General features: G+C 48.4%; 1 protein-coding gene across 2 annotated transcripts in view; it reads left to right on the top strand.

Annotated features, from left to right (window-relative positions):
- ptgfrnb (prostaglandin F2 receptor inhibitor b) overlaps nucleotides 1–20,275 on the top strand; it is a 58,839-nt gene that overhangs the window by 25,755 nt on the left and 12,809 nt on the right. For both annotated transcript variants that reach the window (XM_045697831.1, XM_045697832.1), the window contains exons 7-9: nucleotides 940–1,159; nucleotides 1,263–1,447; nucleotides 2,768–2,875. In XM_045697831.1, the coding sequence (XP_045553787.1) occupies nucleotides 940–1,159; nucleotides 1,263–1,447; nucleotides 2,768–2,875 (513 nt within the window). The remainder of the gene's footprint in view (nucleotides 1–939; nucleotides 1,160–1,262; nucleotides 1,448–2,767; nucleotides 2,876–20,275) is intronic.

Below are 20,275 nucleotides of genomic sequence, written 5' to 3'. Positions count from 1 at the left end.
TCGGCTTCCAGGTTCTCACACACACAATCTGAACTCTGCGAACCCTGTGAGGCTGGTTAGATGATGGCGATCTAGTGTAATAGCTACTGAATAGCGATGAGATGTGATGAGGATATACATTAGGGAGTTTTTATTTTTCTCCCTCTTGTAGTTCTGACTGTCTTCCTCTGTTTCCTCCCAGCAACTCTGGGATTCCCCTTCTCTCTCTGTCCATCTCTCTCTCTCTGTCTCTCTCTCTCTCTCTCTCTCTCTCTCTCTCTCTCTCTCTCTCTCTCTCTCTCTCTCTCTCTCTCTCTCTCCGTCTCTGTCTCTCTGTCCGTCTCTGTCTCTCTGTCTCTCTGTCTCTCTGTCTCTCTGTCTCTCTGTCTCTCTGTCTCTCTCTCTCTCTCTCTCTCTGTCCGTCTCTCTCTCTCTCTCTCTCTGTCCGTCTCTCTCTCTCTCTCTCTGTCCGTCTGTCTCTCTGTCTCTCTCTCTGTCCGTCTCTCTCTCTCTCTCTTCCGTCTCTCTCTCTCTCTCTCTCTCTGTCCGTCTCTCTCTCTCTCTCTCTCTCTGCAGAGCTCAGTCAGTGTCTTTGTCCATTCATGAAGTCCGGACTTTCCTATTGATGGTCTGTCCACTCAGTCCCTGTGGTTACTACTGACAGCTGGTTGTTAGGTTAGAGTAGCAGTGGTTGCAGAGCGTCTGACTGTTTACTGTCTGTCTGTAGTCCTGGTTACTCCCTACCACTCTACTAGCCTCAGGCTCTAGCTTGATAATTGCACTGCTTCCCTTGCCGTTACCTCGGTACCCGGCCCACACTATCGCACAAATCCCAGTTGCTCTCATGATCCTTGATTTAGGTTGCGCTCCAGGCAGCTTTCTAAGTCATAAGGATGAACATTTTGGTGATGGATTGACTCGCTGCTTGATTGATTGATTGATTGATCTGTCTCCCTCCAGGTCCGTCTCTAACCGCCGTGGCACAGCGTGTGCGTGAGGCGGTGGCGGGCGGAGCCACCTTTGAGATGAGCTGTACCGTATCCCATGTGCACTTGCAGGACCCGGGCTACTCTGTGCTGGTGCAGACTCAGGAGAGCGTGGACTCTGCCACCAGAACCGTCCTCACTCTCAGTCCTGACTCTGTACTACAACATGGAGGGGCTACTGACCCTAACCGCAGGTAAACACACACAGTACTGAGCCGTATGTATCATAAGATGAATGAAGTTGTGGTGTTATTACTAGTGAGCTATGTTGAAACTAAACTTGGTTCTGGCTCCCAGGGACAGCCTGGTTCTGACTAAGACGGGTCCGGCTGAGTTCCGCTTCCGTCTGGCCGGAGTGCAGCAGGCTGACAGGGGCTTCTACTGGTGTGACATCACCGCCTGGACCAAACAACCAGGCCAGGCCTGGACCAAAGCTGTCAGCGCCAAGTCCAACAAGGTCCAGATCAACTTCCAGGAGACTGGTACGGGGATGGAACACACACCCTGACCACCACTGAGTTACATAGTAATATCTACTGTGTCCTACTGAGTCTATACCCACTAGACTTTTACTGAAGCTCTCACATGAACTCTAAATATACTCTCACACACATGAACCTCTAAATATACTCTCACACACATGAACCCCTAAATATACTCTCACACATGAACCCCTAAATATACTCTCACACGCATGAACCCCTAAATATACTCTCACACGCATGAACCCCTAAATATACTCTCTCACGCATGAACCCCTAAATATACTCTCTCACGCATGAACCCCTAAATATACTCTCTCTCACGCATGAACCCCTAAATATACTCTCTCTCACGCATGAACCCCTAAATATACTCTCTCTCACGCATGAACCCCTAAATACACTCTCTCGCGCATGAACCCCTAAATACACTCTCTCGCGCATGAACCCCTAAATACACTCTCTCGCGCATGAACCCCTAAATACACTCTCTCGCGCATGAACCCCTAAATATACTCTCTCGCGCATGAACCCCTAAATATACTCTCTCGCGCATGAACCCCTAAATATACTCTCTCGCGCATGAACCCCTAAATATACTCTCTCGCGCATGAACCCCTAAATATACTCTCTCGCGCATGAACCCCTAAATATACTCTCTCACACATTCCCTGCATCGGCCTAGTTGGCTGTGTTTGATGTTCGTGGGAGAGAGGTGTAACCAGTTACTAAAACCTCTACTACTGTCTCTGGGGAGGTAGACCCCTTAAGCTCTCTCTCTCTACATCTCTCTCACTGTGGAAAGACACGCTCTCTCTCTCTCTTACATTTGAGTCATTTAGCAGACGCTCTAATACAGAGCGTCTTAGAGGAGCAAATATAGTGAAGTGCCTTGCTCAAGGGCACATCAGCAGATGTTTTTCACCTAGTCGGCTCGGGGATTCGAACCAGCAACCATTCTGTTACAGGTCCAACGCTCCTAACCGCTAGGCTACCTGCAGCCCTTCTTCCTCTCTGTGGGGTGGAAGCTTCAAAGCGGCACCCCCATAAACCAACCTCTCCTGGACAAATCAGTTAGAAGCAGCAATGATCCGTATCACTGGCTCTCTTTCTCATGTGGGTTGAACATGTTAGAGACACCATACTGAGTCCCTCTGTAGGTGCTTACACACACACACACACACACACTCTGACTGGCTCAGTGAGCTGAGAGGAGCTGTTTGGATGAGCACCTTTGAAAGACCTGGTGAAGGACCAGTGTTAGGGGTGTAAACACAGTGAATGTAACCCCTGACCTCTAACCTCTGTTCCTTCCTGTAGGCCCCTCGTTCGCCGTGGCCATCCGCTCTGACACCACCACTCTGTATCCCTGGGAGACCGCCAAGATGGTGTGTGCCCTCAGCGTCTCTGGAGCATCCCCCAAGTCGGGTAGGAGACAACACACACACACACGCGCTCACTCTCATCAGGTGATAGCTGTATCCATAAGACACAACCTTCCAGTGTTGAGACAGAGTTAATTAGTTTCTTATCAGCTCTCCTGTTCACATCTCTCCATCCTCTCCTCCCTTCCTCCTGTCCTCCTCCTGCCTCTCTTATCACTGTTCTCCCAGCTCTGGGAGGAGGGCAGTGTGATCTCTTATTGGAAGTCATTCTGTCTCATTCTCTCCTATCAACTCTCTCTGTCTTCCTCTCCCTCCCTCAGCCATTAGATTATATAACTGTCTCTCTGTCTCTGTCTGTCGGTCTCTGTCTCCTTTCTCCTCCTCCTCTCTGTCTCTTTCATATTGTTATCTTTCTATATTCTTCAGTCTAACATGAGACCGGTCAGAGATCAGAACAGAGAGTTCTGCTCATAGCAGCTGTGTTTGTCTGAATGTGATTGTGCAAGGGGGGGGGGTTCATTTTTCAGAACCCCAGGTGTGTGTGTGTGTGTGTGTGTGTGTGTGTGTGTGTCACATGCATACACACACATATGCATGTGAATAACAGGAAGGCTTATCAGAGAACGTAATGGAATGTCATGGTAATCTTATGGGCAGTTGCAGCTTCTTTTCCTGATGGTGGAACATAGCAGTTAGTTACCTACAGGGAGACAGCTGGAAGGCTGCAGGGGAATGGTATTACTGAACTACACTGTTAGTTACCTACAGGGAGACAGCTGGAAGGCTGCAGGGGAATGGTATTACTGAACTACACTGTTAGTTAGTTACCTACAGGGAGACAGCTGGAAGGCTGCAGGGGAATGGTATTACTGAACTACACTGTTAGTTAGTTACCTACAGGGAGACAGCTGGAAGGCTGCAGGGGAATGGTATTACTGAACTACACTGTTAGTTACCTACAGGGAGACAGCTGGAAGGCTGCAGGGGAATGGTATTACTGAACTACACTGTTAGTTACCTACAGGGAGACAGCTGGAAGGCTGCAGGGGAATGGTATTACTGAACTACACTGTTAGTTATACCTACAGGGAGACAGCTGGAAGGCTGCAGGGGAATGGTATTACTGAACTACACTGTTAGTTAGTTACCTACAGGGAGACAGCTGGAAGGCTGCAGGGGAATGGTATTACTGAACTACACTGTTAGTTACCTACAGGGAGACAGCTGGAAGGCTGCAGGGGAATGGTATTACTGAACTACACTGTTAGTTACCTACAGGGAGACAGCTGGAAGGCTGCAGGGGAATGGTATTACTGAACTACACTGTTAGTTACCTACAGGGAGACAGCTGGAAGGCTGCAGGGGAATGGTATTACTGAACTACACTGTTAGTTACCTACAGGGAGACAGCTGGAAGGCTGCAGGGGAATGGTATTACTGAACTACACTGTTAGTTACCTACAGGGAGACAGCTGGAAGGCTGCAGGGGAATGGTGTTACTGAACTACACTGTTAGTTAGTTACCTACAGGGAGACAGCTGGAAGGCTGCAGGGGAATGGTATTACTGAACTACACTGTTAGTTAGTTACCTACAGGGAGACAGCTGGAAGGCTGCAGGGGAATGGTATTACTGAACTACACTGTTAGTTACCTACAGGGAGACAGCTGGAAGGCTGCAGGGGAATGGTATTACTGAACTACACTGTTAGTTACCTACAGGGAGACAGCTGGAAGGCTGCAGGGGAATGGTATTACTGAACTACACTGTTAGTTAGTTACCTACAGGGAGACAGCTGGAAGGCTGCAGGGGAATGGTATTACTGAACTACACTGTTAGTTAGTTACCTACAGGGAGACAGCTGGAAGGCTGCAGGGGAATGGTGTTACTGAACTACACTGTTAGTTACCTACAGCGAGACAGCTGGAAGGCTGCAGGGGAATGGTGTTACTGAACTACACTGTTAGTTAGTTACCTACAGGAGACAGCTGGAAGGCTGCAGGGGAATGGTATTACTGAACTACACTGTTAGTTACCTACAGGGAGACAGCTGGAAGGCTGCAGGGGAATGGTATTACTGAACTACACTGTTAGTTACCTACAGGGAGACAGCTGGAAGGCTGCAGGGGAATGGTATTACTGTACTACACTGTTAGTTACCTACAGGGAGACAGCTGGAAGGCTGCAGGGGAATGGTATTACTGAACTACACTGTTAGTTAGTTACCTACAGTGAGACAGCTGGAAGGCTGCAGGGGAATGGTGTTACTGAACTACACTGTTAGTTAGTTACCTACAGGGAGACAGCTGGAAGGCTGCAGGGGAATGGTATTACTGAACTACACTGTTAGTTAGTTACCTACAGGGAGACAGCTGGAAGGCTGCAGGGGAATGGTATTACTGAACTACACTGTTAGTTAGTTACCTACAGGGAGACAGCTGGAAGGCTGCAGGGGAATGGTGTTACTGAACTACACTGTTAGTTAGTTACCTACAGGGAGACAGCTGGAAGGCTGCAGGGGAATGGTATTACTGAACTACACTGTTAGTTAGTTACCTACAGGGAGACAGCTGGAAGGCTGCAGGGGAATGGTATTACTGAACTACACTGTTAGTTACCTACAGGGAGACAGCTGGAAGGCTGCAGGGGAATGGTGTTACTGAACTACACTGTTAGTTACCTACAGGGAGACAGCTGGAAGGCTGCAGGGGAATGGTATTACTGAACTACACTGTTAGTTAGTTACCTACAGGGAGACAGCTGGAAGGCTGCAGGGGAATGGTGTTACTGAACTACACTGTTAGTTACCTACAGGGAGACAGCTGGAAGGCTGCAGGGGAATGGTATTACTGAACTACACTGTTAGTTAGTTACCTACAGGGAGACAGCTGGAAGGCTGCAGGGGAATGGTGTTACTGAACTACACTGTTAGTTAGTTACCTACAGGGAGACAGCTGGAAGGCTGCAGGGGAATGGTGTTACTGAACTACACTGTTAGTTAGTTACCTACAGGGAGACAGCTGGAAGGCTGCAGGGGAATGGTATTACTGAACTACACTGTTAGTTACCTACAGGGAGACAGCTGGAAGGCTGCAGGGGAATGGTGTTACTGAACTACACTGTTAGTTAGTTACCTACAGGGAGACAGCTGGAAGGATGCAGGGGAATGGTATTACTGAACTACACTGTTAGTTAGTTACCTACATGGAGACAGCTGGAAGGCTGCAGGGGAATGGTATTACTGAACTACACTGTTAGTTACCTACAGGGAGACAGCTGGAAGGCTGCAGGGGAATGGTGTTACTGAACTACACTGTTAGTTAGTTACCTACAGCGAGACAGCTGGAAGGCTGCAGGGGAATGGTATTACTGAACTACACTGTTAGTTAGTTACCTACAGGGAGACAGCTGGAAGGCTGCAGGGGAATGGTGTTACTGAACTACACTGTTAGTTACCTACAGGGAGACAGCTGGAAGGCTGCAGGGGAATGGTGTTACTGAACTACACTGTTAGTTAGTTACCTACAGGGAGACAGCTGGAAGGCTGCAGGGGAATGGTATTACTGAACTACACTGTTAGTTACCTACAGGGAGACAGCTGGAAGGCTGCAGGGGAATGGTGTTACTGAACTACACTGTTAGTTACCTACAGGGAGACAGCTGGAAGGCTGCAGGGGAATGGTATTACTGAACTACACTGTTAGTTACCTACAGGGAGACAGCTGGAAGGCTGCAGGGGAATGGTATTACTGAACTACACTGTTAGTTAGTTACCTACAGTGAGACAGCTGGAAGGCTGCAGGGGAATGGTGTTACTGAACTACACTGTTAGTTAGTTACCTACAGGGAGACAGCTGGAAGGCTGCAGGGGAATGGTGTTACTGAACTACACTGTTAGTTACCTACAGCGAGACAGCTGGAAGGCTGCAGGGGAATGGTATTACTGAACTACACTGTTAGTTAGTTACCTACAGGGAGACAGCTGGAAGGCTGCAGGGGAATGGTATTACTGAACTACACTGTTAGTTACCTACAGGGAGACAGCTGGAAGGCTGCAGGGGAATGGTATTACTGAACTACACTGTTAGTTAGTTACCTACAGGGAGACAGCTGGAAGGCTGCAGGGGAATGGTGTTACTGAACTACACTGTTAGTTACCTACAGCGAGACAGCTGGAAGGCTGCAGGGGAATGGTATTACTGAACTACACTGTTAGTTACCTACAGGGAGACAGCTGGAAGGCTGCAGGGGAATGGTGTTACTGAACTACACTGTTAGTTAGTTACCTACAGGGAGACAGCTGGAAGGCTGCAGGGGAATGGTATTACTGAACTACACTGTTAGTTAGTTACCTACAGGGAGACAGCTGGAAGGCTGCAGGGGAATGGTATTACTGAACTACACTGTTAGTTAGTTACCTACAGGGAGACAGCTGGAAGGCTGCAGGGGAATGGTGTTACTGAACTACACAGTTAGTTACCTACAGCGAGACAGCTGGAAGGCTGCAGGGGAATGGTATTACTGAACTACACTGTTAGTTAGTTACCTACAGGGAGACAGCTGGAAGGCTGCAGGGGAATGGTATTACTGAACTACACTGTTAGTTACCTACAGGGAGACAGCTGGAAGGCTGCAGGGGAATGGTATTACTGAACTACACTGTTAGTTACCTACAGGGAGACAGCTGGAAGGCTGCAGGGGAATGGTATTACTGTACTACACTGTTAGTTACCTACAGGGAGACAGCTGGAAGGCTGCAGGGGAATGGTATTACTGAACTACACTGTTAGTTAGTTACCTACAGTGAGACAGCTGGAAGGCTGCAGGGGAATGGTGTTACTGAACTACACTGTTAGTTACCTACAGCGAGACAGCTGGAAGGCTGCAGGGGAATGGTATTACTGAACTACACTGTTAGTTAGTTACCTACAGGGAGACAGCTGGAAGGCTGCAGGGGAATGGTGTTACTGAACTACACTGTTAGTTAGTTACCTACAGGGAGACAGCTGGAAGGCTGCAGGGGAATGGTATTACTGAACTACACTGTTAGTTAGTTACCTACAGGGAGACAGCTGGAAGGCTGCAGGGGAATGGTATTACTGAACTACACTGTTAGTTACCTACAGGGAGACAGCTGGAAGGCTGCAGGGGAATGGTGTTACTGAACTACACTGTTAGTTACCTACAGGGAGACAGCTGGAAGGCTGCAGGGGAATGGTATTACTGAACTACACTGTTAGTTAGTTACCTACAGGGAGACAGCTGGAAGGCTGCAGGGGAATGGTGTTACTGAACTACACTGTTAGTTACCTACAGGGAGACAGCTGGAAGGCTGCAGGGGAATGGTATTACTGAACTACACTGTTAGTTAGTTACCTACAGGGAGACAGCTGGAAGGCTGCAGGGGAATGGTGTTACTGAACTACACTGTTAGTTAGTTACCTACAGGGAGACAGCTGGAAGGCTGCAGGGGAATGGTGTTACTGAACTACACTGTTAGTTAGTTACCTACAGGGAGACAGCTGGAAGGCTGCAGGGGAATGGTATTACTGAACTACACTGTTAGTTACCTACAGGGAGACAGCTGGAAGGCTGCAGGGGAATGGTGTTACTGAACTACACTGTTAGTTAGTTACCTACAGGGAGACAGCTGGAAGGCTGCAGGGGAATGGTATTACTGAACTACACTGTTAGTTAGTTACCTACAGGGAGACAGCTGGAAGGCTGCAGGGGAATGGTATTACTGAACTACACTGTTAGTTAGTTACCTACATGGAGACAGCTGGAAGGCTGCAGGGGAATGGTATTACTGAACTACACTGTTAGTTACCTACAGGGAGACAGCTGGAAGGCTGCAGGGGAATGGTGTTACTGAACTACACTGTTAGTTAGTTACCTACAGCGAGACAGCTGGAAGGCTGCAGGGGAATGGTATTACTGAACTACACTGTTAGTTAGTTACCTACAGGGAGACAGCTGGAAGGCTGCAGGGGAATGGTGTTACTGAACTACACTGTTAGTTACCTACAGGGAGACAGCTGGAAGGCTGCAGGGGAATGGTGTTACTGAACTACACTGTTAGTTAGTTACCTACAGGGAGACAGCTGGAAGGCTGCAGGGGAATGGTATTACTGAACTACACTGTTAGTTACCTACAGGGAGACAGCTGGAAGGCTGCAGGGGAATGGTGTTACTGAACTACACTGTTAGTTACCTACAGGGAGACAGCTGGAAGGCTGCAGGGGAATGGTATTACTGAACTACACTGTTAGTTACCTACAGGGAGACAGCTGGAAGGCTGCAGGGGAATGGTATTACTGTACTACACTGTTAGTTACCTACAGGGAGACAGCTGGAAGGCTGCAGGGGAATGGTATTACTGAACTACACTGTTAGTTAGTTACCTACAGGGAGACAGCTGGAAGGCTGCAGGGGAATGGTGTTACTGAACTACACTGTTAGTTAGTTACCTACAGGGAGACAGCTGGAAGGCTGCAGGGGAATGGTATTACTGAACTACACTGTTAGTTACCTACAGTGAGACAGCTGGAAGGCTGCAGGGGAATGGTGTTACTGAACTACACTGTTAGTTACCTACAGCGAGACAGCTGGAAGGCTGCAGGGGAATGGTATTACTGAACTACACTGTTAGTTAGTTACCTACAGGGAGACAGCTGGAAGGCTGCAGGGGAATGGTGTTACTGAACTACACTGTTAGTTAGTTACCTACAGGGAGACAGCTGGAAGGCTGCAGGGGAATGGTATTACTGAACTACACTGTTAGTTAGTTACCTACAGGGAGACAGCTGGAAGGCTGCAGGGGAATGGTATTACTGAACTACACTGTTAGTTACCTACAGGGAGACAGCTGGAAGGCTGCAGGGGAATGGTATTACTGAACTACACTGTTAGTTAGTTACCTACAGGGAGACAGCTGGAAGGCTGCAGGGGAATGGTGTTACTGAACTACACTGTTAGTTACCTACAGGGAGACAGCTGGAAGGCTGCAGGGGAATGGTATTACTGAACTACACTGTTAGTTAGTTACCTACAGGGAGACAGCTGGAAGGCTGCAGGGGAATGGTGTTACTGAACTACACTGTTAGTTAGTTACCTACAGGGAGACAGCTGGAAGGCTGCAGGGGAATGGTGTTACTGAACTACACTGTTAGTTAGTTACCTACAGGGAGACAGCTGGAAGGCTGCAGGGGAATGGTGTTACTGAACTACACTGTTAGTTACCTACAGCGAGACAGCTGGAAGGCTGCAGGGGAATGGTATTACTGAACTACACTGTTAGTTAGTTACCTACAGGGAGACAGCTGGAAGGCTGCAGGGGAATGGTATTACTGAACTACACTGTTAGTTACCTACAGGGAGACAGCTGGAAGGCTGCAGGGGAATGGTATTACTGAACTACACTGTTAGTTAGTTACCTACAGGGAGACAGCTGGAAGGCTGCAGGGGAATGGTGTTACTGAACTACACTGTTAGTTACCTACAGCGAGACAGCTGGAAGGCTGCAGGGGAATGGTATTACTGAACTACACTGTTAGTTACCTACAGGGAGACAGCTGGAAGGCTGCAGGGGAATGGTGTTACTGAACTACACTGTTAGTTAGTTACCTACAGGGAGACAGCTGGAAGGCTGCAGGGGAATGGTATTACTGAACTACACAGTTAGTTACCTACAGGGAGACAGCTGGAAGGCTGCAGGGGAATGGTGTTACTGAACTACACAGTTAGTTACCTACAGCGAGACAGCTGGAAGGCTGCAGGGGAATGGTATTACTGAACTACACTGTTAGTTAGTTACCTACAGGGAGACAGCTGGAAGGCTGCAGGGGAATGGTATTACTGAACTACACTGTTAGTTACCTACAGGGAGACAGCTGGAAGGCTGCAGGGGAATGGTATTACTGAACTACACTGTTAGTTACCTACAGGGAGACAGCTGGAAGGCTGCAGGGGAATGGTATTACTGAACTACACTGTTAGTTACCTACAGGGAGACAGCTGGAAGGCTGCAGGGGAATGGTATTACTGTACTACACTGTTAGTTACCTACAGGGAGACAGCTGGAAGGCTGCAGGGGAATGGTATTACTGAACTACACTGTTAGTTAGTTACCTACAGTGAGACAGCTGGAAGGCTGCAGGGGAATGGTGTTACTGAACTACACTGTTAGTTACCTACAGCGAGACAGCTGGAAGGCTGCAGGGGAATGGTATTACTGAACTACACTGTTAGTTAGTTACCTACAGGGAGACAGCTGGAAGGCTGCAGGGGAATGGTGTTACTGAACTACACTGTTAGTTACCTACAGGGAGACAGCTGGAAGGCTGCAGGGGAATGGTATTACTGAACTACACTGTTAGTTAGTTACCTACAGGGAGACAGCTGGAAGGCTGCAGGGGAATGGTGTTACTGAACTACACTGTTAGTTACCTACAGGGAGACAGCTGGAAGGCTGCAGGGGAATGGTATTACTGAACTACACTGTTAGTTAGTTACCTACAGGGAGACAGCTGGAAGGCTGCAGGGGAATGGTGTTACTGAACTACACTGTTAGTTAGTTACCTACAGGGAGACAGCTGGAAGGCTGCAGGGGAATGGTGTTACTGAACTACACTGTTAGTTACCTACAGGGAGACAGCTGGAAGGCTGCAGGGGAATGGTGTTACTGAACTACACTGTTAGTTACCTACAGGGAGACAGCTGGAAGGCTGCAGGGGAATGGTATTACTGAACTACACTGTTAGTTAGTTACCTACAGGGAGACAGCTGGAAGGCTGCAGGGGAATGGTATTACTGAACTACACTGTTAGTTAGTTACCTACAGGGAGACAGCTGGAAGGATGCAGGGGAATGGTATTACTGAACTACACTGTTAGTTAGTTACCTACATGGAGACAGCTGGAAGGCTGCAGGGGAATGGTATTACTGAACTACACTGTTAGTTACCTACAGGGAGACAGCTGGAAGGCTGCAGGGGAATGGTGTTACTGAACTACACTGTTAGTTAGTTACCTACAGCGAGACAGCTGGAAGGCTGCAGGGGAATGGTATTACTGAACTACACTGTTAGTTAGTTACCTACAGGGAGACAGCTGGAAGGCTGCAGGGGAATGGTGTTACTGAACTACACTGTTAGTTACCTACAGGGGAGACAGCTGGAAGGCTGCAGGGGAATGGTGTTACTGAACTACACTGTTAGTTAGTTACCTACAGGGAGACAGCTGGAAGGCTGCAGGGGAATGGTATTACTGAACTACACTGTTAGTTACCTACAGGGAGACAGCTGGAAGGCTGCAGGGGAATGGTGTTACTGAACTACACTGTTAGTTACCTACAGGGAGACAGCTGGAAGGCTGCAGGGGAATGGTATTACTGAACTACACTGTTAGTTACCTACAGGGAGACAGCTGGAAGGCTGCAGGGGAATGGTATTACTGTACTACACTGTTAGTTACCTACAGGGAGACAGCTGGAAGGCTGCAGGGGAATGGTATTACTGAACTACACTGTTAGTTAGTTACCTACAGTGAGACAGCTGGAAGGCTGCAGGGGAATGGTGTTACTGAACTACACTGTTAGTTAGTTACCTACAGGGAGACAGCTGGAAGGCTGCAGGGGAATGGTATTACTGAACTACACTGTTAGTTACCTACAGTGAGACAGCTGGAAGGCTGCAGGGGAATGGTGTTACTGAACTACACTGTTAGTTACCTACAGCGAGACAGCTGGAAGGCTGCAGGGGAATGGTATTACTGAACTACACTGTTAGTTAGTTACCTACAGGGAGACAGCTGGAAGGCTGCAGGGGAATGGTGTTACTGAACTACACTGTTAGTTAGTTACCTACAGGGAGACAGCTGGAAGGCTGCAGGGGAATGGTATTACTGAACTACACTGTTAGTTAGTTACCTACAGGGAGACAGCTGGAAGGCTGCAGGGGAATGGTATTACTGAACTACACTGTTAGTTACCTACAGGGAGACAGCTGGAAGGCTGCAGGGGAATGGTATTACTGAACTACACTGTTAGTTAGTTACCTACAGGGAGACAGCTGGAAGGCTGCAGGGGAATGGTGTTACTGAACTACACTGTTAGTTACCTACAGGGAGACAGCTGGAAGGCTGCAGGGGAATGGTATTACTGAACTACACTGTTAGTTAGTTACCTACAGGGAGACAGCTGGAAGGCTGCAGGGGAATGGTGTTACTGAACTACACTGTTAGTTAGTTACCTACAGGGAGACAGCTGGAAGGCTGCAGGGGAATGGTGTTACTGAACTACACTGTTAGTTAGTTACCTACAGGGAGACAGCTGGAAGGCTGCAGGGGAATGGTGTTACTGAACTACACTGTTAGTTACCTACAGCGAGACAGCTGGAAGGCTGCAGGGGAATGGTATTACTGAACTACACTGTTAGTTAGTTACCTACAGGGAGACAGCTGGAAGGCTGCAGGGGAATGGTATTACTGAACTACACTGTTAGTTACCTACAGGGAGACAGCTGGAAGGCTGCAGGGGAATGGTATTACTGAACTACACTGTTAGTTAGTTACCTACAGGGAGACAGCTGGAAGGCTGCAGGGGAATGGTGTTACTGAACTACACTGTTAGTTACCTACAGCGAGACAGCTGGAAGGCTGCAGGGGAATGGTATTACTGAACTACACTGTTAGTTAGTCCTACAGGGAGACAGCTGGAAGGCTGCAGGGGAATGGTGTTACTGAACTACACGTTAGTTAGTTACCTACAGCGAGACAGCTGGAAGGCTGCAGGGGAATGGTATTACTGAACTACACTGTTAGTTAGTTACCTACAGGGAGACAGCTGGAAGGCTGCAGGGGAATGGTATTACTGAACTACACTGTTAGTTACCTACAGCGAGACAGCTGGAAGGCTGCAGGGGAATGGTATTACTGAACTACACTGTTAGTTAGTTACCTACAGGGAGACAGCTGGAAGGCTGCAGGGGAATGGTATTACTGAACTACACTGTTAGTTACCTACAGTGAGACAGCTGGAAGGCTGCAGGGGAATGGTATTACTGAACTACACTGTTAGTTACCTACAGGGAGACAGCTGGAAGGCTGCAGGGGAATGGTATTACTGAACTACACTGTTAGTTAGTTACCTACAGGGAGACAGCTGGAAGGCTGCAGGGGAATGGTGTTACTGAACTACACTGTTAGTTAGTTACCTACAGCGAGACAGCTGGAAGGCTGCAGGGGAATGGTATTACTGAACTACACTGTTAGTTAGTTACCTACAGGGAGACAGCTGGAAGGCTGCAGGGGAATGGTGTTACTGAACTACACTGTTAGTTACCTACAGGGAGACAGCTGGAAGGCTGCAGGGGAATGGTGTTACTGAACTACACTGTTAGTTACCTACAGGGAGACAGCTGGAAGGCTGCAGGGGAATGGTATTACTGAACTACACTGTTAGTTAGTTACCTACAGGGAGACAGCTGGAAGGCTGCAGGGGAATGGTGTTACTGAACTACACTGTTAGTTACCTACAGGGAGACAGCTGGAAGGCTGCAGGGGAATGGTATTACTGAACTACACTGTTAGTTAGTTACCTACAGGGAGACAGCTGGAAGGCTGCAGGGGAATGGTGTTACTGAACTACACTGTTAGTTACCTACAGGGAGACAGCTGGAAGGCTGCAGGGGAATGGTGTTACTGAACTACACTGTTAGTTAGTTACCTACAGGGAGACAGCTGGAAGGCTGCAGGGGAATGGTATTACTGAACTACACTGTTAGTTACCTACAGGGAGACAGCTGGAAGGCTGCAGGGGAATGGTGTTACTGAACTACACTGTTAGTTAGTTACCTACAGGGAGACAGCTGGAAGGCTGCAGGGGAATGGTATTACTGAACTACACTGTTAGTTAGTTACCTACAGGGAGACAGCTGGAAGGATGCAGGGGAATGGTATTACTGAACTACACTGTTAGTTAGTTACCTACATGGAGACAGCTGGAAGGCTGCAGGGGAATGGTATTACTGAACTACACTGTTAGTTACCTACAGGGAGACAGCTGGAAGGCTGCAGGGGAATGGTGTTACTGAACTACACTGTTAGTTAGTTACCTACAGCGAGACAGCTGGAAGGCTGCAGGGGAACGGTGTTACTGAACTACACTGTTAGTTACCTACAGGGAGACAGCTGGAAGGCTGCAGGGGAATGGTGTTACTGAACTACACTGTTAGTTAGTTACCTACAGGGAGACAGCTGGAAGGCTGCAGGGGAATGGTATTACTGAACTACACTGTTAGTTACCTACAGGGAGACAGCTGGAAGGCTGCAGGGGAATGGTGTTACTGAACTACACTGTTAGTTACCTACAGGGAGACAGCTGGAAGGCTGCAGGGGAATGGTATTACTGAACTACACTGTTAGTTACCTACAGGGAGACAGCTGGAAGGCTGCAGGGGAATGGTATTACTGAACTACACTGTTAGTTACCTACAGGGAGACAGCTGGAAGGCTGCAGGGGAATGGTATTACTGAACTACACTGTTAGTTAGTTACCTACAGTGAGACAGCTGGAAGGCTGCAGGGGAATGGTGTTACTGAACTACACTGTTAGTTAGTTACCTACAGGGAGACAGCTGGAAGGCTGCAGGGGAATGGTATTACTGAACTACACTGTTAGTTACCTACAGGGAGACAGCTGGAAGGCTGCAGGGGAATGGTGTTACTGAACTACACTGTTAGTTAGTTCCTACAGGGAGACAGCTGGAAGGCTGCAGGGGAATGGTATTACTGAACTACACTGTTAGTTAGTTACCTACAGGGAGACAGCTGGAAGGCTGCAGGGGAATGGTGTTACTGAACTACACTGTTAGTTACCTACAGGGAGACAGCTGGAAGGCTGCAGGGGAATGGTATTACTGAACTACACTGTTAGTTAGTTACCTACAGGGAGACAGCTGGAAGGCTGCAGGGGAATGGTGTTACTGAACTACACTGTTAGTTAGTTACCTACAGGGAGACAGCTGGAAGGCTGCAGGGGAATGGTGTTACTGAACTACACTGTTAGTTAGTTACCTACAGGGAGACAGCTGGAAGGCTGCAGGGGAATGGTGTTACTGAACTACACTGTTAGTTACCTACAGGGAGACAGCTGGAAGGCTGCAGGGGAATGGTGTTACTGAACTACACTGTTAGTTAGTTACCTACAGCGAGACAGCTGGAAGGCTGCAGGGGAATGGTATTACAGAACTACACTGTTAGTTAGTTACCTACAGGGAGACAGCTGGAAGGCTGCAGGGGAATGGTGTTACTGAACTACACTGTTAGTTATCCTACAGGGAGACAGCTGGAAGGCTGCAGGGGAATGGTATTACAGAACTACACTGTTAGTTAGTTACCTACAGGGAGACAGCTGGAAGGCTGCATTGGAATGGTGTTACTGAACTACACTGTTAGTTACCTACAGGGAGACAGCTGGAAGGCTGCAGGGGAATGGTATTACTGAACTACACTGTTAGTTACCTACAGGGAGACAGCTGGAAGGCTGCAGGGGAATGGTGTTACTGAACTACACTGTTAGTTACCTACAGGGAGACAGCTGGAAGGCTGCAGGGGAATGGTGTTACTGAACTACACTGTTAGTTAGTTACCTACAGGGAGACAGCTGGAAGGCTGCAGGGGAATGGTATTACTGAACTACACTGTTAGTTATACCTACAGGGAGACAGCTGGAAGGCTGCAGGGGAATGGTATTACTGAACTACACTGTTAGTTACCTACAGGGAGACAGCTGGAAGGCTGCAGGGGAATGGTATTACTGAACTACACTGTTAGTTACCTACAGGGAGACAGCTGGAAGGCTGCAGGGGAATGGTATTACTGAACTACACTGTTAGTTACCTACAGGGAGACAGCTGGAAGGCTGCAGGGGAATGGTATTACTGAACTACACTGTTAGTTAGTTACCTACAGGGAGACAGCTGGAAGGCTGCAGGGGAATGGTGTTACTGAACTACACTTTAGTTAGTTACCTACAGGGAGACAGCTGGAAGGCTGCAGGGGAATGGTGTTACTGAACTACACTGTTAGTTACCTACAGGGAGACAGCTGGAAGGCTGCAGGGGAATGGTATTACTGAACTACACTGTTAGTTACCTACAGGGAGACAGCTGGAAGGCTGCAGGGGAATGGTATTACTGAACTACACTGTTAGTTACCTACAGGGAGACAGCTGGAAGGCTGCAGGGGAATGGTGTTACTGAACTACACTGTTAGTTACCTACAGCGAGACAGCTGGAAGGCTGCAGGGGAATGGTATTACTGAACTACACTGTTAGTTAGTTACCTACAGGGAGACAGCTGGAAGGCTGCAGGGGAATGGTGTTACTGAACTACACTGTTAGTTACCTACAGGGAGACAGCTGGAAGGCTGCAGGGGAATGGTGTTACTGAACTACACTGTTAGTTAGTTACCTACAGGGAGACAGCTGGAAGGCTGCAGGGGAATGGTATTACTGAACTACACTGTTAGTTACCTACAGGGAGACAGCTGGAAGGCTGCAGGGGAATGGTGTTACTGAACTACACTGTTAGTTACCTACAGGGAGACAGCTGGAAGGCTGCAGGGGAATGGTATTACAGAACTACACTGTTAGTTAGTTACCTACAGGGAGACAGCTGGAAGGCTGCAGGGGAATGGTGTTACTGAACTACACTGTTAGTTACCTACAGGGAGACAGCTGGAAGGCTGCAGGGGAATGGTATTACTGAACTACACTGTTAGTTACCTACAGGGAGACAGCTGGAAGGCTGCAGGGGAATGGTGTTACTGAACTACACTGTTAGTTACCTACAGGGAGACAGCTGGAAGGCTGCAGGGGAATGGTATTACTGAACTACACTGTTAGTTAGTTACCTACAGGGAGACAGCTGGAAGGCTGCAGGGGAATGGTGTTACTGAACTACACTGTTAGTTAGTTACCTACAGGGAGACAGCTGGAAGGCTGCAGGGGAATGGTATTACTGAACTACACTGTTAGTTAGTTACCTACAGGGAGACAGCTGGAAGGCTGCAGGGGAATGGTGTTACTGAACTACACTGTTAGTTACCTACAGGGAGACAGCTGGAAGGCTGCAGGGGAATGGTATTACTGAACTACACTGTTAGTTAGTTACCTACAGGGAGACAGCTGGAAGGCTGCAGGGGAATGGTGTTACTGAACTACACTGTTAGTTAGTTACCTACAGGGAGACAGCTGGAAGGCTGCAGGGGAATGGTGTTACTGAACTACACTGTTAGTTAGTTACCTACAGGGAGACAGCTGGAAGGCTGCAGGGGAATGGTATTACTGAACTACACTGTTAGTTACCTACAGGGAGACAGCTGGAAGGCTGCAGGGGAATGGTGTTACTGAACTACACTGTTAGTTAGTTACCTACAGCGAGACAGCTGGAAGGCTGCAGGGGAATGGTATTACAGAACTACACTGTTAGTTAGTTACCTACAGGGAGACAGCTGGAAGGCTGCAGGGGAATGGTATTACTGAACTACACTGTTAGTTACCTACAGGGAGACAGCTGGAAGGCTGCAGGGGAATGGTATTACAGAACTACACTGTTAGTTAGTTACCTACAGGGAGACAGCTGGAAGGCTGCAGGGGAATGGTGTTACTGAACTACACTGTTAGTTACCTACAGGGAGACAGCTGGAAGGCTGCAGGGGAATGGTGTTACTGAACTACACTGTTAGTTACCTACAGGGAGACAGCTGGAAGGCTGCAGGGGAATGGTGTTACTGAACTACACTGTTAGTTAGTTACCTACAGGGAGACAGCTGGAAGGCTGTAGGGGAATGGTATTACTGAACTACACTGTTAGTTAGTTACCTACAGGGAGACAGCTGGAAGGCTGCAGGGGAATGGTATTACTGAACTACACTGTTAGTTAGTTACCTACAGGGAGACAGCTGGAAGGCTGCAGGGGAATGGTATTACTGAACTACACTGTTAGTTATTACCTACAGGGAGACAGCTGGAAGGCTGCAGGGGAATGGTATTACTGAACTACACTGTTAGTTACCTACAGGGAGACAGCTGGAAGGCTGCAGGGGAATGGTATTACTGAACTACACTGTTAGTTACCTACAGGGAGACAGCTGGAAGGCTGCAGGGGAATGGTATTACTGAACTACACTGTTAGTTAGTTACCTACAGGGAGACAGCTGGAAGGCTGCAGGGGAATGGTGTTACTGAACTACACTTAGTTAGTTACCTACAGGGAGACAGCTGGAAGGCTGCAGGGGAATGGTATTACAGAACTACACTGTTAGTTACCTACAGGGAGACAGCTGGAAGGCTGCAGGGGAATGGTATTACTGAACTACACTGTTAGTTACCTACAGGGAGACAGCTGGAAGGCTGCAGGGGAATGGTATTACTGAACTACACTGTTAGTTACCTACAGGGAGACAGCTGGAAGGCTGCAGGGGAATGGTGTTACTGAACTACACTGTTAGTTACCTACAGCGAGACAGCTGGAAGGCTGCAGGGGAATGGTATTACTGAACTACACTGTTAGTTAGTTACCTACAGGGAGACAGCTGGAAGGCTGCAGGGGAATGGTGTTACTGAACTACACTGTTAGTTACCTACAGGGAGACAGCTGGAAGGCTGCAGGGGAATGGTGTTACTGAACTACACTGTTAGTTACCTACAGGGAGACAGCTGGAAGGCTGCAGGGGAATGGTATTACTGAACTACACTGTTAGTTAGTTACCTACAGGGAGACAGCTGGAAGGCTGCAGGGGAATGGTGTTACTGAACTACACTGTTAGTTACCTACAGGGAGACAGCTGGAAGGCTGCAGGGGAATGGTATTACAGAACTACACTGTTAGTTAGTTACCTACAGGGAGACAGCTGGAAGGCTGCAGGGGAATGGTGTTACTGAACTACACTGTTAGTTACCTACAGGGAGACAGCTGGAAGGCTGCAGGGGAATGGTATTACTGAACTACACTGTTAGTTACCTACAGGGAGACAGCTGGAAGGCTGCAGGGGAATGGTGTTACTGAACTACACTGTTAGTTACCTACAGGGAGACAGCTGGAAGGCTGCAGGGGAATGGTGTTACTGAACTACACTGTTAGTTACCTACAGGGAGACAGCTGGAAGGCTGCAGGGGAATGGTGTTACTGAACTACACTGTTAGTTAGTTACCTACAGGGAGACAGCTGGAAGGCTGCAGGGGAATGGTATTACTGAACTACACTGTTAGTTAGTTACCTACAGGGAGACAGCTGGAAGGCTGCAGGGGAATGGTATTACTGAACTACACTGTTAGTTACCTACAGGGAGACAGCTGGAAGGCTGCAGGGGAATGGTATTACTGAACTACACTGTTAGTTACCTACAGGGAGACAGCTGGAAGGCTGCAGGGGAATGGTATT

The sequence above is a fragment of the Salmo salar genome, chromosome ssa16, assembly GCF_905237065.1.
Source record: "Salmo salar chromosome ssa16, Ssal_v3.1, whole genome shotgun sequence".
In the NCBI taxonomy this organism is placed as follows: Eukaryota; Metazoa; Chordata; class Actinopteri; order Salmoniformes; family Salmonidae; genus Salmo; species Salmo salar.
Note: the sequence above shows the minus strand (reverse complement) of the source record. Positions and strands in the feature narration are given on the sequence as shown.